The sequence below is a fragment of the Diadema setosum genome, chromosome 7 (assembly GCF_964275005.1).
Source record: "Diadema setosum chromosome 7, eeDiaSeto1, whole genome shotgun sequence".
NCBI lineage: Eukaryota > Metazoa > Echinodermata > Echinoidea > Diadematoida > Diadematidae > Diadema > Diadema setosum.
Window position 1 is genome coordinate 41,224,932 of NC_092691.1, and position 22,699 is coordinate 41,247,630.

Here is a 22,699-nt window from a genome sequence, read left to right on the forward strand (position 1 = left end):
CGGAGACTATGATGAATGCAAGTATCCCGAAGTTCGGCAATGAGAGATGTAGCATTATCTATATCACCTTTACCAATCGTGGGGCCCTGATCTGGTCCTTGATTTAGTTGGAAACAAATAAACGATATGTCAAGGAAGAGGAAAAATCTTGGAATACATTCTGATGTTTGTTAGTTTGTTCGTTTGTTATTTTGATATTTTGGTCTTCAGGTGTCCTTATATATATATATATATATATATATATATATATATACATATATATATATATATATAATGTGAGAAATAGTTCCCTGGGTCCCGAACGTACGCGGTGCCGCATTGGTGCATAATAATCGTTCTGTTGGTAGGTCCTGACGAAGGCCCAATGACGGGCCGAAAGCTTGACAAATAAAAGGGAGACTAAGATCGAGAGCAACGTCCCGCCTCAGTCCAATTTCTTTCAACTATATATATATATATATATATATATATATATATATATATATATATAATTGTGTAGTTTTACATTTTAATCGAAGAATGATTGTATGATTATGTATGTTATATTATGAAATGAAATATGATACGGTACAAAATTCTGCAATTAAGCCATCTCCATGGCTGCAAATGAATTTTTAAATAAACCATTACCATTAGCCATTGTTTTATGCTAATGGCGTTGTGAGGAAAGCTATATTTTAGTTTTCAGTGATATATTACATGCCATGGTGCTTCAATTAGAAACAAGCGACAGACAGAAATTACTGATGACTGAGAAATTAATCAAGTCTGTAGATTAATCATTATGCGTGCATCAGATATGACCTTGATACCTTGTTTCATCACATCATTGCAGCACGAATTTTGGCTGTATCGTACACAATTCCTTAGAAAGGGGTATTTCGTCCATATTAGGAAGTTACTCTTAATGACACAGTCTCTTTGGGAGCTTTGTCTTTTTTTTTTATTCATCCCCTTCAGTTTTTATCCATGGGTGTGTTAACAACGGTTTCCGATTTGTAATCCATTAGTTGTGCTAACACGAGCAAAGATTAAAGAGACTCACGAATTCCACACACCACGATGCATTGTTGATTATTGAACCCTGCATTATATCTTGCTAATACACTCACGTTAAAGGGGGCTTTTAATTTTCGTCCGCGATCGCCAATTACCCACGAAATTTGCTTACTGTAGGAAGAACTAATTGAGGCTTTGGCGGGGATTATTACATTTCACTCTGTCCATATACCTCGCCACACTGACACGTGGTTTGGCTCATACTGTGCTATACTTGCTTCTCTCATGAACCATTATACGCATTATAGCTTCGTCAGTGAGGCCTAGACCATGGTTACTGATTACGCATGTGGGTGACGTTACATTTGTTGACTTTTTTTCTGTTTTTTCGAGCAATCATTGACAAAATAATGTTTGACCGTTGGTATCACAACTATATTTCATATTCTTGCCAACTTTGAAACGGAGGGAAATGTGCCCTATATATTCATGTGTATATGTAGTGTTTCACTATTGTTTCTAAGTATATAGAATTAATTTCATATATCAATTTCAAGTGTTTACTGTTTCTTCAGTCTGTCAGTTATGTCCTCTATGTTTCTTGCAATTACATTTTTCTTTTTTCGATTTGGATTTTCAATAAACTAATGATAATTACAAGCATGAATTGTTTGTATCTTTACGTCAATGAGGAGTCGTTCTGCCAGTATAACTTTACAATCTCATAAAATCGCATTCGTATATTATGAAATGGAGTGCAGCATTATCCCTTTCTGCACGACATAAGAAATAACACAAAGCGATTTAATATGATTAGCTCCTTTGAAGCACACATAACTAATTCGACAAGGCAAGGCGTGAATGCATCTACCAGTATCGATAGCCGCGCTAGGCACTACCGCTCGTTCGGTCGGACAAACCCGAACGCCTACGTACGCGCCGGAGTCATTTGTAACCATAGAAACGCCAAAAAAATCATCCTATCAACATCACGTGAATGTCAGTTGTGGACAGTTCTACTTTTTAGAGGAACAAAATGAATTTCAATGACTGCAATAATGACTGACGTCGTGATAAAAAAATACCCCATTCCACGTAGGTAACCTTCTTCATGACTAGTAGTTAGAATCAATTGGAAAGCAAGGAAACAAACCATTGCAGGGTTTTTTTTTTCTGTTTTTTTTTTTTTTTTTATCAGGTTGCCACCGTGCAAAGCAAAAAAAAAAAAAAGTGTCCCCCAAACAGCCCTTTTAAGGCTAGGTGATAAGTGATGGCCAAAAGTTAATCGAGCTAAATTGCCCCCACTTAATTAATCCCACTTTCGTTTGCAGATGATAAAATCGTCATAATCCATGCACGTTTGTTATTCCTATCATGATCAGGTAATGAAAGTTCTTTCCTTATTCTAAGGAAGATTGAATTTCCTACTATAAGTTCAAGTAGGGTGGGGAAAACATATTGAATTTCATTGTTTGAGTTATAGAGCTCAGGAGCATTGCTTTTCCCATGTGTTATCCCGGAAAAAATCATTGTCAATTTTTCCTACGTTGAAGGACATGAGGTGGTTAATTGCTTTTGTGAACCAAACAAAGTAAACTACAGTGAGTGAGAGTGTATATCCAGACTATTAATTTGTTGAAATAAAATGAATAATGGAAAGCTCAAAATTCGAGGGAAAAAAAAGGTGGTTTGGTATCTCTCGATAGGGGTTATTGATTGGGCCGTGAAATTACTCACCTGAGGGAACATCAACAAGCAAAGGATGAGCTTCTGTCATATCTGTCTTCGCTTTGCAATGTGTTACAACTACCCCAAGACTACTTCCTCTGGACGGCACAGAAGACGTCCTGGCAGTAATAATCTTATGATTTTCTTCTTCTTCTTCTAATTCTTCGTCTTCTTCTTCTTCTTCTTCTTCTTCTTCTCCTCCTCCTCCTTCTCCTCCTCCTTCTTCTTCTTCTTCTTCTTCTACTTCTTCTTCGTCTTCTTCATCATCATCATCATCATCATATTCTTCTTCCTGTTCCTCCTCCTCCTCTTCTTCTTCTTCGTCGTCGTCATCGTAGTCTTCGTCTTCTTCTTACTTGCCATTTACAGCAAGGGAGCTTTCCTTTTTCATAGCTGCTGTTTCTTCTTGTAGCGCTGCAGAAATGCGTTCTATAATAGGCTACTCAAACATTTCGTTATGTTTGATGCATAATTATGTATCCTATAGTATTAGACTTGACGTGTTTTTTTATATTATTGTTTGGATAATAATAATCTACAAAATTCTCCTTGCAGACAGGGAGGCATAAAACGCACAAGCTCTTCAGTGATGTTTTCTGTGAAGAATAAGTGAATGCATTATATAATTGAATTTTCCCTTAAATCAATTCGTGTATCTCATGTTATTGCCTTTTTAAGGTGTTGGTGTTTTGTACTGTGTCGAAAGTGGACTTCATCTGTCTGAGATAAATACATATAAAATTCCATGCATGGATTTGCGTCCAATCAACGTTGTAAATAGGGAAAAAATCGTGAGTTTGACTTGGACTCGACGCGGTTGTCATGGACGCGACGCCAACATTGGTGGCGGCATCAGTTTGCGATAAAAGCTTTTGTGTACATATAGAGAGAGGGGGGTAGAGAGAGGGAGAGACATGTAGGTGCATCCACCGCAACATGACAGTCAAACAGGGGAAACAAACCATCTATTGACAAATACTCAAATTAATTATGATAATCGGAGAGTTTCGTCCCTGTGTGGGTGCCTATGTACCACTAATTCGTTACCCTATACGTGGTACTGTACTATATCATATATATGTATATATATACTGTATATATATGTAACACTGAATTTTATATTTCTTGTCTTTTGATATAGTTAGCCTACTTCAAGAAAGAAATGAAGGAGAAAAACAAAGTTTCCGTTGTTTGTGTGTCTATGATTAGATCAGAAACGTAGATTGACTGAGAGCAACTTCACTAAGAAAGTAACAAACTATGGGACACGCCAGATAGTCCAAACATACGCTCTCCCTTACACGAACAAACAAAAACAACACAACTTATCTCAGCTGACGATCATTTCTCACTTTGATTTATGTCTTCCTTCCTGCTTTCTTCATTCTTACTCTTAATCTGTTTCAAAGTCCATCATTTCAAAATTCGATGCGCCCATGAATCACGTATTTAAAGGTAATGTCGTAGGCCTATCGACAGGGTTATAATTGCCATTGATATCCACATAACATTCTGCACTTATAAGACAACTATGACTTGTGATGACATATTTACATTGCACATACTACTGTCGTGACCGTCATTCACAAGCAAAAACAACCCAAAATGATTGGATTTTTATTATTTTATCTAGTGTTTATCATTAAAAATATACAAATATACAGAAAATCAAAATGCATGTAAAATATACACAAACTTACTTGAACCCAGATGCACATAACTCACAGATCAATCTATCTTTTATTATGTGTAGAAGCAATTATGGATTTATGATCTTCCTTCCCAGGACAAAACAGAAACTCAGATACTTGGACAGTGGGAACTGATTTACATACTCCGATGATTGGGTTTAGTCTTCATTTATGCTGTAAGCAGGAATTTGTTTACATCAAGCAAGTTTAAGTCATATTTCATATTCTAATATCTCAAACATGATATAAGGGGAAAATAATCAGAGTTTCTTGCCAATCCGTATAATCTAGGACATTACTTCCTAACATTTAAGGCCAAATATGAGAATGTAAAAAAAGACGTGAATCCTTTTAAACGACAAGCACTACAAGAGCACCATAATTTTTTTATGCAACAGACTAGGAACAGAACATTTATTGCAATTATCTTTCGAATGAATATAATACGCATGTTAATTTATCTAGTCGCCTAATATTCTGAAAACGACGTGATATATCAATTATGTCAGGCTCTCTGAACTCAGTTTCGTTTGTCAGATTAATCTTGTTTGAATTTTCTTTTGATGTGTCTTGAGTTTACCACGAGTTGCTATCGGAAATGTTTGACTATAACTCAAACATGTTGAAGCACAATATACATTGTTCCAATAGAGACAAGAAAATAACATGGTTGATTATCTAATAATGTTGGGTATTTACATAGCATCGTAAAAATTGCCACATGATGTTCATTTTTTTTTAGTATAGAATGTGTAACTGTATATCTTTATATACACTGATATTATAATTATTATGTCGTATCAAAGCTCGAGATTACCAATAGAATTTTAAACTGTTTGCTGTCTTTGAAGCGCGAGAGGTGGATGCGGTAATGGAATTTTCTCGTGTACACAAAACGGGGACCAGAAGATAAATGTTTCTTTCTACCGCTAGATGACAAAAATTGAATTTCATCTAATTGCAATGTCGAAGCTGTTTGACAGTCATAGATAAAAATCTGTTAACTAGGAAAGAAATGGCAAAATGTTTGTGCCCGAATCTTAGGATGAATATTATACAGGGCGTGTGCTCTCGGCCACTAGCGTTTCTTTGATGGTAAAATTAATACACAATTATGGTGGTTTACCTTGTTTGTACACATGTGATAGGCATCAGAACTCATAATTGTTTGTGGTTTTTTTTTTGTGTGTGTGCGTGTGAGAAGATGAAAACTTCATAGTTGTGGTGAAATATTATTACAAACGTGACAATACAAATAGATCAAAATAGGTTGGGATTTATACAGCATAAAACAGCAAAATTGTAGACCTTTGATAAGAAAAGTTACAGAACATATCACTCGTCTACGCAAATAATGTAAATGAATACGACAATGCACGAATGGAGGATTTGTTTTAATCTCAGAAATGCATATTCAAGATAAATAGGGGTCATCCCACGAGACCCACACCCACGAGTCATACGGCCTAGGAGCCCGACATTGAAAATAGGCCCATGAGTCATACAGCCCACGAGTTATACAACCCATGAGTCATGCAAGTCAGCCCATGAGTTCGACACCAGACAAAAACAAACAAACAAACAAACAAACTCGTAGGTTGTATGGCTCGTGGGTGTCGGTCTCGTGACGTGTACCCGATAAATAGTTGTAGAAACTCCTAGTGTATACTTTGATCTTTTGCCCCCATCCCCTCCCCCTGCTCTCTCTCCATCTCTCTCTCTCTCTCTCTCTCTCTCTCTCTCTTACTCTCTCCCTCAATATGATTATAGCACATTCTTCGGTGTGCTTTTCAGTGCATTTATCAAATACATTATTTCTTTTCGAATATATGGAGTCCAACCACAACTATTGTTTCTGCTTTTTGTGCGAAGTTTCAATGAGTGTGGTATGGAGTGAGTTAATGGAAATATTCACAGAACATCAATAGATCAAGGGTTCGAGCCCTAGTGAGATTAGCTGAAATATTACGATGTGAATGAGCATGTATCCTTTATACGTACAGAGGAAAAACACACTGTCCAAGAAATAAGACCTTTATATGGGCTCCTGGTGTAGTGGTTTGTTTTACACACCATTGAAGAACCGAGTGAGGAATGTTTAACTCCTTCCTTACCACTAGCTGTCTAGTCCTAGTCAGCCAGTGCTATTACTCACCATTCCACAATGAAGACCCTTGCTGACAAACCTATCGCGATCAAATAGATTATACCGTGGATCTCAAGTATACATTGTGGTATCGGTTTACCTTGAAACAAGCAATTAGTTTTCTTGCATGAATGTGAAGGAGACAGTAAGGGGCTACATTCGAGACATGAACAGATTAAAGTGAGATTCTGCACCATGTTCAAATTGGCTCCAATGACATGACTATAATCAGACCAATAAAACTGTTGAATTTTTGATAAAAATCGAAATCAAAACAAGAAAGTTAGTGAATTTCATATTGTCCAGTGTTTCCACCGATCAACGTTATTCAGTCACAATCATTAATCAAATAGACTTCAACACGAACGAGTATTCCTTTGGACTGGACACGAGTCTTTTCTGAATTTCTTTTTTTTTTTCAAATACGAAAGTCATGCAAATTTTGATCACATCACAGTTATCTCCAGGTATTTCGTTTGACACACCTTACTAGGCGCAGTCAGACTGGCAAAAGATCGAGAAGTTTGAGATCACGATCTTTAACATGTTTAAGATCTCGAAGTTTTGCCAGTGTGACAGCAAACTACCCGCAAAACTTTCCATGAAACCTCTCGCGAAAGTTTCCACTCCATTTAGGGGAATTTCCCTCTCTGCCACCCCTCCAAACGTCTCGAACTTTTGCCATTCTGACCGCGCCCTATTAGTTGGTTTACTTAGGATTCCTTTTCTTTGTCATTCTTCGCATCCCGATAGTATAATATGAGCAAAGCATGAATGTGTATCTCATGGGGCATTAAACAAGAATAGGCTGGATATTATAAAACATAGATTTGTGTTTCGTGTCGATGTTGTTGTAGTTGTCCCCTTGCGTGAATCAAAGTTCAGTTGGATAATGTTATGTACCGTACTGTCTATGAATCATGTGCATGATGTTCGTGCATGTACACGAATTAGTGTACGTGAGTTTGTATGTTTCAATGCTTCACTTTCCATGTTTCTTTATGTTCGTCTTTTATTTCTCTTTCTCCCGATTTGGCCTATCCTAGACAATCTCACTAGCTTTACAGTAGATTCATTCCACAAAGGTAAGTTCGATCTCACATACAAACACCTATAAACCTATTCGATTTTTCTCCCACCTGCATTTAGTATGTCATTGTTATTATTAAACGGACAACTTGTACCCGTCCATGTTCGCCAAGTTTGCAACTGTATTATTGTGTGTTATCCGTTGCCAGTTACTTTTCAAGTCTCAGTGATAATAATGTTCACGTCAATATTATACTTGAAGAGTTGAAATAAATGTAAATTTAATTGAAACGTGAATTGACTGAAATTATTGTAACCTAGAAATTGTTGTAATCAACGATAACTTTTCTGTGTTGGAGTGGGTTATCATGGCTACAGTTGCTAAACCATCGACTTCCATGATGATCTTTGTATAGAAACCAATTTTGTGAATTTTAAGGGTGTTGTCGTCATCGTCTCTCTCAGTGTGGGACTATGGAAAACTTTAAAATTCCATTGGGATTTGGGGAAACTTCAACATTCCATATTCTATCTTCGAGTTTGATGAATGCTTTATGCTTCTTGGTCTGCGCGTCTGATTGTATTTCCTTTCGTAGAGTATGATCATGGACATGGTTGGGAGTCGCTCTTTAAGGTACCTTCCCCCTCCCCCTCTGCCGAAACGGAGCCTCGAGGTAACCGATGTCGCTCCCGGCTCTTCTTGGCGTACATACTCGGCACTTGTGGTCTCGCGCAAGCCTGTTCATTTGAATAGATGGGCGAGCCTGTGTTGGGACCCGGAACAGGTTTATTCGCTTCCGGGTCGTGAAGGTCGGTGCCAAACAGAGAAAATTCGGAAAAGGGGGATGGTGGTGGGATACCTGTCATTGCATCAATGATCGAAGTGGGAGAAACCAACGGGCCGCGCCCCGGGCTACCACTCCAGGGCTCGCCTTTCGTGTCGCACCCAGCAGTCTCCATGGGCTCCTGATACAGGGCTGTTTCCGCACCCGGTATCGCAGCGTATACCTCTTCGCCATGCTTCGCCATTTCCGTTTCCGTTTTACCCCCTGACCTCACCGCAGAGCAACTATTCACGTAACCGGACGCACCCAACAGCCGCAGATCGGGGTCCGACGTCGCCTTCGGAGAGAACTCGCAGTACACTTGGGGATCTTCCATGAACCGGGAAGTCAACTGATGTGACCAGGGATAAAATGAGAAAAAGATGTTTAGTCACATCAAGCAGACGCTGCGTTCACTCTATCAATAATAATTGCTCTTTATCTGTTCTGCTTCAAAATATCAGGAAATGAGACATTTTTTGATTTCAGTTTGAATATAGAATGCCCATTTCAAACCTCTCAAAATAGTAATGAAGTGTATAAAGCCAAAAATAAAAAAGTTCATCGAATTGCAGCAATAGCGTCTGTTGACCGTGAAGATGTTACGCAGGCATTACATCACATTACAATGGAAGCAGTAGCTGAACTATTGTATTGATGCACATTATCTTTAAAATACATAGTGTTGAAAGAAAATGTAGGATAATCTAATAATTCTTGTTAACCTTAATTATCAACTTGGAGTTGTAGCTCCAAAAGCATGTAAGTTTAGATGGGGAAAAGATTTAAAACAAAGTTTAAATGAGAGTCGATAAATGCAAAACAATTATCCAAAACGTGAACCATGGCACGTTGTTTGAAAAAAAAAAGAACATCAGAACCCTGATAATACCTGTGTATAGGCCTACCATAAGATTATGTTTAATATTAAAAATTCATTCATTCATTCATTCATTCATTCATTTTACCATTTCCAACAAAAACATATAAAAATCTTACAGAAAATAAACGCACATGAATATGACGTAGTTTATAAGAAAGACTTTGATAATTTTTTCAGCCTACCTGGGGTGGGTTTGACCTAAGACGTGCTCTTTTCCTTCGACAAGTCCGCAACAGCAAACACATCGAGATTATCAAAATGGTAAGGTATGTTACCGACAGAATAACCGTCAGGATCATCACCATTGCCATGTTTCCAGGCAAACTAGGCGTGACACTTGTTGCAAATGTTTTACCTACGAGATTCGTACAAGAAAGATTAAAGGGTGAAGTCAGAGAGAATGTTGCATACACGAGGTCAAGGAATAGAGTATAGAACAGAATTCCCATCATACATGCATTTGGTACACTTGTACTTGTTTTCGTCGAGATAATAATCATTCCATTAAAGGTCCAGTTTACCTTTGGGAGCAGTGATTTAAAAATTTTTCAAGATATCACATTTGATGCATAGGTCTGTAGTATCACAAAACATCCTACCATATACAATTTTCGCAATATAGCCTAAAATATAAGGAGGTATCAGTACTTGTCTTGATAAACCATAACTGTAGACGGTTTAGCCTGGAAACATTTTTATTATAACTATTTTCCACATTTTGTGTATTTAACAATACCTAACATCGATAATGCGGATTCAAAATTTTACATTGGTTGTTTCTATCCGTAACTCACATTTTATCTGCAAATGGTAAAATAGGCCTTTAAGAGGGTGAGGGTAACCTTGCAAAAAAGCTATGTTTTTTTCTGTGTTTCTTTCTTTTGTCTGATATTCAGTCTTTATAATGAGATGGAGACAGGTATGAAAACTTATCTGAACAGTAAAAAAACAAAGAATATGAAATTATTATTATTATATTATACAAATGAAATTACACCATGTGCATCACGCAAACCTGCTCTCACGCAACGTTATAGGCAATTAAGAATATTGTTTGCACAAATCAGTTGGATGTCGTGGCTGGGGCACATTATTGCAAATATTCATTTGGGTATTGAAGACATATTGAAACAATGCTAAGAACGTGACCACGTCTTAAATTGCTCAAAATTTTCCTTCATCTATTTTTTTAGAAATAACAAACTGAAAACCAAAAGATTCTAGTTCTTCTTTAAGGGTGGGATTTCACGGAGCACGCGAACGATTTGCGAAGGACGCGAATGACAAAATCCAACATTCGGAAAAGTTTTTCTCCGAATGTTTTCCGACAATGAAGCCGAAAACTATTCTTGCGCAATTTGTGCGAAGTTTTCACGACGTATGTGCGAATGTCGTGTGTATCATTGCTAAAGTACAGCATGTTACGTACACGAAGAACACGCGACGGAAATGCGAACAACGAAAAATGTTCAATAATCATGGGAGAAAATGTACCCAAGGAGAGGTGGAAGCTGTCTTGAGTTGAATTTTTTTCTTTCCTCTATTTCTCCTTTCTTTTTCTCTCATTTTTCTGTTGTGTGCTTGCCTACATTTTTTTTTTTCCTGGGACGTATCTCCACTAGTAAAGCATATGATCTTTTCTTTTTTTTTTTTTTTTGCAGTTCCTCCAACACATAATCTTTATACTTCAAATGAAATTTTACATACTTCAGATTAATTTTAACTGTATTCTGCGATTTTTTTTTTTTGTATTTCAAACAATTTCTTTCTCTTTGCTAGTCTTTAATTTCTTTTGTTACTATAGTTGTTAATAATTGTTTGATGTTTAGGTGTATGCTACGATTTTTATTTGTAGAAAATGTATAGGTCATACATCCCCCAAACGTGCGCTAAACGTTCGCGAGAATGTCTCAAAAGGTACGCGAACAGTTTGCGATTACGTCGTAAAATGATCGCAAAAACTTCGCAGATTTCGCGTAACATACGCGAGACATTCTCCAAAGTTTCGGAGTCTGTTTGGGGTTTCACGAACATTTTGCGAACATCACGCGTGTCTTGCGAAGGTCTTACGTATATGACGAGGCTTTAAAGACACTTTCGAGAACAATTCACGAGCAAATCACGACCAAGTGTGCGGAAAAGGTTCGCAGAAAATTTCAAACTTTTTTGAAATTCTGACCGAAGTAAAAACTACATTCGCGAACAATTGACGACGCTTCCGAACCCTCACGTTCGTTTGGCGATCTTTTGCAGACCAAAATGCGAATGCTGGATTTTGCCATTCGCGTCCTTCGCAAATCGTTCGCGTGCTCCGTGAAATCCCACCCTAACTGAATAAATAAGAGATAAAAGTATCGGCCAGAGATGAATACCTGACGTAGCTGGCGCCCTTGGGGAAACTGTTGTGGAGGTGTGAAGCCAGGATTCAGTGGTGACTACATGTGCAACTTCCACCGCATTGAGTTCTGCACCAGACAAGACATTCAGGTTGGTGAAGAATATCAAAGTGAAATCATACCCAATTTTTCAACTTACTATAAAGGCCCTATCACACTTTACTTAGACTGTCCTACTTTGGCAAAGGAGGCAAATGACATCGAGTACAAATGCAACAAATGAAGAAAATATGTTTTTGGGTATAGGCCCTTCAACGTGGAAATTTGTAATGAGAAATAATGTCGTATTCGTGCAAGTCATATGGTGATTCATTTATGACAATTCGAAGAATTTCGATATTCGCATAGAAACTCGCTATTATGTAACTTGCTTCCTTTTGCCAAAGTATTATAGACTTGTAGCAAACATGAAAAATCTGGCAAATGGAAGCATGTGACAATCATATTATCATGAGTATGTTACTTGCTTCCTTTTGCCAAAGTATTATAGATTTGTAGCAAATATAAAAAATTGGTAAAAGGAAGCAAATGACAATCATATCATAAGGATGTTATTTTTTTCTTTTGCCAAAGTATTTGAGATTGTGTGTAAATATAAATGGTTTGGCAAAGGGAAGCAAGTAACAATCATATCATGAGGTTGTAACTTGCTTCCTTTTGCCAATATTTTTCATGTAATTTTGTGCACTTGCTTCCTTTTGCCACCCGAATATCTCAGAAATTTTGGGTGTACTTTGACGTGTGCGACAACGTCTGATATCCGTTCTATTCCGTAACAGGACAATTTAGCCCCCGAGGACAATCACCACTGGTTAGATACCGGTTAAGTGGTATAGGGTAAGAGAAAAGAATAGGGTTAAGGTAAAGGTTTAGGTTTAATTTTTTGCAAGGTTTTAGAATCAGGTTCAGGATTGGAATTAGGTCTAGAGACTCTAGGGCCAGATAAAGGGTCTGGGGTAATTGTCCAGGGCTAGGCCTAATTGTCCTAGACCTTTCTATTCGATAATGGTTTAGTATCGTAGACCATTGTCAGGGCGGGGCTTCAGACAATTTGAAACAAGTCCAAAATTTTAAGCAAAGTTACGACAACGAAGTTTCACACGTTTTCATGAAACAGAAATAATGATGGTATAAACATGAATTCTGGCTTTTTAATGTTTTCTATCGCAGCAAACCCACTTTGAAATTGGGATGGACTTTGCAGTGGAGTATTGTTATTCATTTGTTTCAACAAGATCCAATAAGACATCAGAGCCAATTCAAGTCGCTTTCTTTTTTATTTCTTCAGGTCATGCTTCGAAAGTATGTATTCTTCCTCTTGCACTTTAAATTAATTCAATAAATTAATGAAATAATGCACATGTAGTCTGTACTATACTTTATAACTGATACTTCTCTACTTTTTTATTTGCATACTTAGTATGTATCTCTGTTTATTTCATGAAAATAAAGTGATTGAATTACTTTGAAGGCAATAGTTATACGTGGATGATTTGTTTGAGCCATAGCAGTCAAGAAAAGAGATTGGCGTCTTCAAAGTTCATAATTTCTTCCTAGACCAATAGTATAAGACTATAACCCTTCATCCACCCCGTTGTATTGCATCATGTACTACAGAACAAGAAGTAGAGAATGGCATTTTTTTCCACTCACCGTGAATGATTACTGCCTTAAATGTAAGCAAAAATCCACCCATCGCAATCTTGTTGTTACTGGTGAACACGACCGAGAGGAAGGAAGTGTTGAACGCCACGCTGGGGAATATGGTATCAGGAGTGACTACAGAACCGGACAAATGGATATTCTCGTGGCTACTGGTGGAATCGGAACTAAATAAGATAAATACGTCATCGCAGCACTTTTCCGTCTGAAACGCCATGACGCTCATCGCGATGGCAGAGTTTGGCGGGGCTTGTAACGTCCACAGACCGTAGAAGTTATCGGGGTACGTCTCCCCGTAATTCGGAGAGCTGATGTTGTGCGACATACCGGGGAGTAACAATATAGGCTCTGAAAGATACAACGCAGCAATGCAGTTTCAGACTCGTGATTTGACATTTGAGTATTAGGTGAGATTGATTTATTTGACATGATCACTAATGAACCTACAACCTTGTGGCCCAACGGGTAAAAGCCACCTCAAACGAAATGAACACTGAGTATAGAAACGCCTTGCCCGCAGGTACCACCGCTGCCACCGATGGACTCGAACCCGTGACCTCAGGATTCCGTGTCCGTGATCTTTGCAACTGGGCAACAATCTCCCTGTATTAGATAAATATTATCAGGAATACTTTTCCAACAAGATATTCTCTTGAGGTATGAGTTTTCTTCAGTTTGTCTCCCTCTGTACAACTGAAGTTTGTAAGATCACAACTGCTGATCTACATTTTCAAAAAAAAAAAAATATCGGAAAAGGAACCAGGAATGATCTCTTGTTTTCTTTTAATAATGCCCTGTCCGCCTTGACCGTGGCCTACTTGACATATCGATGTCGGAATTTCGGAGCTTGGGTATAATTGTTGCAAGTTCATTGCGTAGCTGCCAGCAACCAAGGGTAGCCTGGGTGGCAGTGTCACTGCCCGGAAAACAGTAGACGACAGGTTGGTTTGTTCCCCGCTGGTTCCTTTTCCCAACAAGTCCAATCTGATCGTTACAAATCTAGAACAGCAGTTGCGATCTCACAAATTTCATTTGTACAGAAAGCAGACAAACTGAAAAAATTCATACCCCTTTGCTCATGCTTTCATTTAAAATGCTCTCTTATTATGTTGTCATCACGTGGTAACTACGATATTAAGCTCGAGCGAGAAGATACCCTCTGTGAGTCAGGCGAATCAGAGCTGTGTTCATCGCGTGAGAGCGTTCGACCGTTACTATTATCAGTCTTATCAGTAACGAGGAGGATTATGAGTATTATAGAATATACAGATGCTACGTAGTGTATAGGGCTGTTTCACAGCTATTCATTTTACATCGTACAACAAGGCATTAAGTGTCATGCAATCACGGGGACTTATCAAAGTTGTACTGCTGTCATTAATATCATGACTTTTGTTATTATTATGATAACCATTAACATTATCATCGTGGTTTTAGTTATTATGATACAGACTAATCCTATAGGCCTACTATTTGAACTGTCAGTATGATTGCTATCGTTAGGACTATTCAGTGTTATTACCATCACTTCATCAGTGTTATTATTAGAATTGTTATCAATTTCATCATTATGTTATGAAATTTTGGTCATCGGACTGGAGTAATGTCTTGACGGCTACCTGGCGGGGAGACAGAGGCAACGTCCATGGTAAATGCTGCTTGATATTGATCAGGCAACTCGTTCACACTGACTACCCAAGCAGCATTGCTGACTGAGATTACTGCGGCGGTAGACCCGAAGGCTCGGAGCTTAACCAAAGGTTTGAAATAATCCCTCGGGTCCGTGCCGGGAACTGGAGGTATGCCGTCGCCGATGTACACCCGAACCGTCGGTGGAACACTCGGCCGAGCTGAGAGGGAAATGCGTACTCTCGTGTCGCATGATGTATTGAAGGTCCAGCAGACGACAAAGGGCCGGGAGGTCTCCGAGCTGTCGTCATAAAATACCGTTGTTGTGTTATGTTCCGGAAGGAACTCATGATCTGCGTGTTGAAACAATAGAATATTAAGGTCACAGCTTGTTTTTATGAAGACAAAACAGAAATCGACACATAATTGAGTTAGTTTAGCTGTGGTAGACAAACGACTATCTATAATGGCTTACTTTTATGGCTTCTCATTATTTAGTGTCCGGACTTTAGACCTGGACTTTGTTCAACTTTTCGACAAACAATTAGTAAGAAGGATGCGTAAGAACAGACCACCTTCGAATAAGTCTTAGGGTGGGATTTCACGGAGCACGCGAACGATTTGCGAAGGACGCGAATGACAAAATCCAACATTCGGAAAAGTTTTTTCTCCGAATGTTTTCCGACAATGAAGCCGAAAACTATTCTTGCGCAATTTGTGCGAAGTTTTCACGACGTATGTGCGAATGTCGTGTGTATCATTGCTAAAGTACAGCATGTTACGTACACGAAGAACACTCGACGGAAATGCGAACAACGAAAAATGTTCAATAATCATGGGAGAAAATGTACCCAAGGAGAGGTGGAAGCTGTCTTGAGTTGAATTTTTTTCTTTCCTCTATTTCTCCTTTCTTTTTCTCTCATTTTTCTATTGTGTGCTTGCCTACATTTTTTTTCCTGGGACGTATCTCCACTAGTAAAGCATATGATCTTTTTTTTTTTTTTTTTGCAGTTCCTCCAACACATAATCTTTATACTTCAAATGAAATTTTACATACTTTAGATTAATTTTAACTGTATTCTGCGATTTTTTTTTTTGTATTTCAAACATTTCTTTCTCTTTGCTAGTCTTTAATTTCTTTTGTTACTATAGTTGTTAATAATTGTTTGATGTTTAGGTGTATGCTACGATTTTTATTTGTAGAAAACGTATAGGTCATACATCCCCCAAACGTGCGCTAAACGTTCGCGAGAATGTCTCAAAAGGTACGCGAACAGTTTGCGATTACATCGTAAAATGATCGCAAAAACTTCGCAGATTTCGCGTAACATACGCGAGACATTCTCCAAAGTTTCGGAGTCTGTTTGGGGTTTCACGAACATTTTGCGAACATCACGCGTGTCTTGCGAAGGTCTTACGCATATGACGAGGCTTTAAAGACACTTTCGAGAACAATTCACGAGCAAATCACGACCAAGTGTGCGGAAAAGGTTCGCAGAAAATTTCAAACTTTTTTGAAATTCTCGCCGAAGTAAAAACGACATTCGCGAACAATTGACGACGCTTCCGAACCCTCACGTTCGTTTGGCGATCTTTTGCAGACCAAAATGCGAATGCTGGATTTTGCCATTCGCGTCCTTCGCAAATCGTTCGCGTGCTCCGTGAAATCCCACCCTTACTCATCAAACAGTCCGAAGATTAACAATGTGAGTTTGCATGTGACGTAATATATATAAATACATATATATATATATATATATATATATATATATATATATATATCCATAACAGGAATGCAAAGTTGAAAATCGTGTATAAAAATTTAAATACAGTTAAAACTCACATCAAAAATACATTTAAAGTAGCACCTATGAGATTTAAGGAGAAAAAAAAGAACATAGGGATGTAAAGAGGAGAAAGAATGAAACAGAGGGAAAAAAGAAGAAAGGAAAAGATATACTTTTGATAGAAAAAGAAGATATCTAGAAAGAAGACAGGGGACATGGAATAGAAAAACACAGGAAACGAAAGTGTAAAGAGAGAGAAAGAGAGATGAGGAGCAAGGGAGCGGAGGGAAAGAAAGTTGGAGCAATAAAAAGAAATAAGAGCGATAGAGATTGCACATAAGATTGGTTCCAAGATTACTGTGAGGACAGTTTTACTCATCTCTTGTGAATTGATCGGGTAGCACACAACCAATAATCATTTATGAAAGATATAAAAGAGACCAGATGTCAAAAATTGTTATTTTCATATTATTTTTTTTTAACAATCGGCATGCAGTTGTTGTCTGCAATGTTGGTGAACCTGGCGAATGATACTGTACAGCTGACTGATACCACTGTACTTGCAAGGCCACACAGGATCTTCTTTGTTTCTTCTTTTAGGTGGTAAAAGTAGCTTCCATGCCCTTAACCTCTAAATACCCCCCCCCCCCACCCAACCCCCGACTTCTTTTTTTTAGGATGTGTTGTTGTTGTTTTTTTGAAGAAAATATATATATATTTCTAGAAGTGTGCAGTATTTTCCTAACACAGAGTGACACTCTAAAATTTTCGGAGTTGATTTCTCCTGATGCCCCACCCCATCTGCTTATGGCCTTGTTTGTAATGACAGCAGTCCCTTAAGATCCATTATTACTAGCTTGCCTCTTCATAAACATATTGTTGGAGCCCGTTATATCTATCCTAACGTATGCAAACAAACCTGGCATACTCGTGGGAAATTGGTACTCTAACAACTGGAAACACATCAGTGTTTAAGTAATAACCTTTGAAAAGTATTTACATAAAGACAGCAAAAGAGCTGGCTACAAAACTCCAGTTTTGTTTCCTCATTTGTTCATTCTGTGAGTTAGAAAGGATTGTAAAGGACACTGTAAACAACCTGGTAAAGGACAGAAAGAGCTTAGCCCCATTCAACAACATGTGACTGAAAGTGAAAGGAGGCACCATGTTAGAAACAATCACTAATGTAAATTCATGGCAAACTCTAATGTGAAAATACATAAACTTAAGTTGTTAACCATAAGTGTAAAAACATGATGGCGACATAATAATCATGTGACAAGGTTTTAATTTTTACTACAAACAGCATTATAAAAATATTTTACACACAACATAAATTATGGCAATCATTTTATCCACAACCAAGCAGCTTATTTTAAAGAGACGAACGCGTAGATGATAATTTCTCGAATATGTCATAAAACGAAAACTGAAAATTTGTTTAAACCTCAATGAGCTACAACATCAGAAACAGTATACATTTAGTTAGACATGTGATGGACAAATAAAAGAGAGTTTGAGTTTCTCAGGATATCAGAACGTGTTTCGCTTGCTATTTCTCCATAATTACAATTGTTCGGAGAGTTTTGTGTATTATAAGTAAATCAACAATAGAAGAACAAAATAGATGACCATGACACTACATTTACAACCTAGTCATTATTTTGACGAAGGTCGTTGAACTTCCAGACTGATAATAACACTACTGACATGACTGAGTAGGATAATGATAAGGTCCTCTTTATCCAGGGCATAGGCTCTTCAGTGTTGCTGCTGTTCTACCAGAGGACCCTGCCATTATTATTACCCTAGTATTGCCAGCTACCCTCTTATACACCTGGGTCGAGAGGGATATTGTGGGTAAAAGCATCTTGTCTAAGGAAGTAAGCACTGGGCCGGAATAGAACTCGGGTCCTCCGACTGAGGGTTGGGAGTCTTATCCACTATACCACAGGATTTGAGGATTTGAAGATAAATCAAAGATGATCTGGAATTGGGCAGTATTGCTGACAGACCATCCCTCCCCCCCACCAATATATATATATATATATATATATATATATATATATATATATATATATATATATATATCCCTAGTTGGCACCTTAGGGAGACATATTGGGGGGAAGTGTCTTCATTAGGGAGACAACTGGTTATTAAGGAGACAATTTTCGTGTCTCCATTGCGTAAACTGCCATTGAACATGTAATAATAAATTTGCATATAAAACAAATGGAAATGTCTTCCAAATGACCCATCTAGGAGTATATATATATATATATATATATATATATAGATATATAGATATATATATATATATATATATATATATATATATATATATATATATATATATATATATATATATAAATAGATAGATAGATATAGATATAGATATATATATAAATAGATAGATAGATATAGATATAGATATATATATACGTGAGAGAAAGGATGGGACGATAGACGTAGCTTGAATCCTCACAGTTTGATTTTTATTCTCAAGCTTTCGGGCCCTGCCCTTTATCAAGACTGAGGATCAAAGAAATCGGACAAAATAATGATGATGGATACAGAACATGATATAGATATTGTATACTATAATGATCAAGACAATAGTGAAAATAATAACGATAATGATACAGGCAAAAACAGCAGAAAATAAAAAAAAAAACTAATAGAAGTGTATATATGCGTCAATCATTTATAATATAACATACATAAATACAATCACGAACAAGCATACATAATTATACATACGTATTGTCCGATTTCTTTGATCCTCAGTCTTGATAAAGGGCAGGGTCCGAAAGCTTGAGAATAAAAATCAAACTGTGAGGATTCAAGCTACGTCTATCGTCTCATTCTTTCTCTCACCTACACACTACTAAGATGCGATGGTCCATGGGTTTAACAACTGAAAACACACCTTTCACACTATATATACAAACGCTTTCACACTATATATACACACATATATATATATATATATATATATATATATATATATATATATATATATATATATATATATATATATATATTATATATATATAAGTAACAAAGCTGCAACAAAGTTCATGCTGTATTCACCAACGGTTTATTTCTTCACACAAATTTTCGAGCGTCTCGCCGCCCTTTCTCAAGTGTTGATATCTCAAGTGTCCCTTTCTCAAATGTTCTTATCTTTTTATCTTACCAACACGTGGACTACCTTATCAACATATATATATATATATATATATATATATATATATATATATTATACAAAACAACACAAACAACTAACAGACGAACAAGCGAACAAATGGACGACATTGCTAAGGACTTTAATTATAACTTTACACACCCCGTTACTGTATAACACTCGGAATTTCTAAGGGTTGCGGTTGAGAGTAACCCCCCCCCCACACACACACACACACACACGTACACTACCATCACCATCACCATCACCACCACCACCATCAAGAAGAAAACCAAAAACAACTGTTACGTGGCTTCTGCCTCATTAACTGTCACATCTTTGTAAACATTAATCTTCGGTAATGACGGGTGATGGCTTTGAAAGCCTACATCGGATCATTAAGTCCACCACTTGAGAGCGACACATGACAATGTTCTCAAGCTGTCATTCTTTTGATATAAGTGCGATGCGTCTTTCGGTTTCAGAGTGGCCTTTGACAGCGCCAGGGATGGACAATATACATCGTCTTCCCATTATTACAAAGGGAAGGTAACATCGATAGCGGTCTTTATGATAGTCATTGGTTGCGCTGGACATGGTATAAAATTTCACTTGGCTATCTCTCGAATGTTCTAGCTGGACAGTTTCCATAACTCTTCATAGACCCAAACATTCGAAAGCAAGGAAGGGGGAAATACAATGCTCGACACTAAAGCAGTCAACAGACATTATTATTTGCATGAAATATGAGTCGTATTCATATCTGTCTGTAGGAACTTTCTGATCATTATCACTTGTGTCTAAACCGTTCATACTCGACTCGGTGTAGGGTTTGGCGACCTCATGTGGTGTGTAGCTCTAACATTCCGTGACCCTTGTGGACTGCAATCCTACAAAGATAATCACGGACACAGACACACGCACACACACACACGCACACACACACACACAATAAAGAACAGATTGGCATCGTGCTCGCAGACAAATTGTTTCACTTCGTGATTATTGATTAGAGCCTGGTGCACCTGTTTAGTTGGCTTAAAGTTTTACGATCACAATGGGCTTGCGATGACTGCCTAATTCACCAATGTAAAATTCATGGATTTTTCCTTCACGACAGGGAAATCATCATTCTATTAATAGATTCATTCAAGTGCAATGCACTATATTCCTGGTTATTGCTGTTTGCTGACTACTGCTAGTCACCTGGGGCAAACCACGAGGGGTCGGCATCATTCGCCCGTTTTCTTGTGTGGGTGGGTAGGCGGGTGACCACTTCACCGGTGTAGCACCCCGCTCTTTGCAATGAATGAATTAAATTGGATCTTTTACGTATGTGAGTCGTGGCTAACGCAGGCAGGAGTTCTCCATTTCTTCCAATGTCTTGTCCGAGAGACAAGAGTGTTTTGCCTCTTACTAGACAAAACTAGAGGGAACGGAATGCTTACACATAACACATAGTTCAGTGAGACTCGGGAATCGAACCCCGGTCCTTTGGATCTGGAAGCAGACTCGCTACCGACAGAGCCATACTATTATGACCAGCCCACCTCTAATGAATATTAATTAATGTATCCTTTCCTTTGAAGACATTAATCATGAATCTGTTAAGTTACACTGATCCTGCCACCTTTCATTTCGTTAAATCTCGTTTACGATTGTTTACAATAAGTTTTTGTTGTTGTTCTGTCACGCAACACTTTTGTGCGCATGCTCTTGGGTTGTCGAGACAAATGTTCTCATAATGTAGCTAAGAATAGATATGAACATCTATTAGCAATCGGTTATTATATCAGAAAGTAGGCACGAATGAAATCCTGTTAAACTATAATTCTCCATACTTTGATTTCAACTATCTATTCTTGGTTTCATTTTAATGAAACTGTTGCAATTTAATTCTTAGTTTAGTTATACTTTATTTTACGCAAAATCAACTTGAACATGACGTGAAATAACAGTTCAGTTCAATTCAGTTCAGTTGTGGGTGGTGCCGAAGCACAAAATGGCCAAAACGGAGAAATACTATGTAACCTCGGACTCAGTGTCCCAATCTAGACTTTGCGCCAGCCACTACCGGTCTCTACTGGACAACTTACAGTTTGCCATGCATGCCATGTGCGCACTGTTTTTCTCTCTCAAAACTCTCAAACAGACTGAAACTTCTGGCTTTCACAGTTCCATTAATACTCACTGAATATGATGGCACGGGAGAAGAACGGGAGAAAGCAGAAGAAGATAACCACCAGTAGATTGATGCAACTCCAAGCCATGTTATGTCATGTTTGAATGAGTAAGTAATTTTCGATGCATCTTACATAATTCCCTCAGGCTCGAAAGATATCTCATCAGTCAGCTCACCACCACTGTCACTGTTCGATTGCTATGTGTTTGACAAAAGTTGGTTCTTATATCGAACAACTTAAGACCCTGCGCATGCGTTGTTCCGACTTTGCTGTCATCTGGCGTTGCCATATTTGAGAAAGTGAATGGTTTCCAGATTCTTTGCTTGCGTGGGCGGCTTCGGGATTTTTTGTTCAAGTCTCGCAGTGGGTAGCTGTGACGCTTTTCTTTTTATTTCGTTCTCGGACCGGGGGGATGTTGGCCATTGTTAAAGAAAGTGAGACTCGTGTAAAGAGCTATATCAAATGTTGGAAAATAATTGTCTGATCATCTCAGGTTCAAAGTATGCCTTTATCCTGTCTGCTGAACTTGAGTCCATCATTGTTTTTCACCGACTT

General features: G+C 37.8%; 1 protein-coding gene across 1 annotated transcript; it reads right to left on the reverse strand.

Annotated features, from left to right (window-relative positions):
* Nucleotides 1-8,196: 8,196 nt before the first annotated feature.
* Nucleotides 8,197-22,297, reverse strand: LOC140230353 (uncharacterized). The gene is made up of 6 exons (XM_072310502.1): nt 22,153-22,297; nt 14,978-15,340; nt 13,350-13,706; nt 11,673-11,765; nt 9,483-9,655; nt 8,197-8,769 (listed from the first exon to the last, which is right to left on the reverse strand). The coding sequence occupies exons 1-6, from the start codon at nt 22,229-22,231 to the stop codon at nt 8,197-8,199; spliced, it is 1,638 nt and encodes a 545-aa protein (XP_072166603.1). The 5' UTR covers nt 22,232-22,297.
* Nucleotides 22,298-22,699: the final 402 nt, after the last annotated feature.

Excerpts from the sequence above, each read along its gene's own strand:
- LOC140230353 (XM_072310502.1), bottom strand. The coding sequence starts at position 22,231 with ATGGCTTGGAGTTGCATCAATCTACTGGTGGTTATCTTCTTCTGCTTT. Across the intron at positions 11,766-13,349 it reads TAAGGCAGTAATCATTCACG|AACTCAATGCGGTGGAAGTT; the intron begins GTGAGTGGAAAA and ends TGTCTGGTGCAG. Across the intron at positions 8,770-9,482 it reads TTAGGTCAAACCCACCCCAG|TTGACTTCCCGGTTCATGGA; the intron begins GTAGGCTGAAAA and ends TGGTCACATCAG.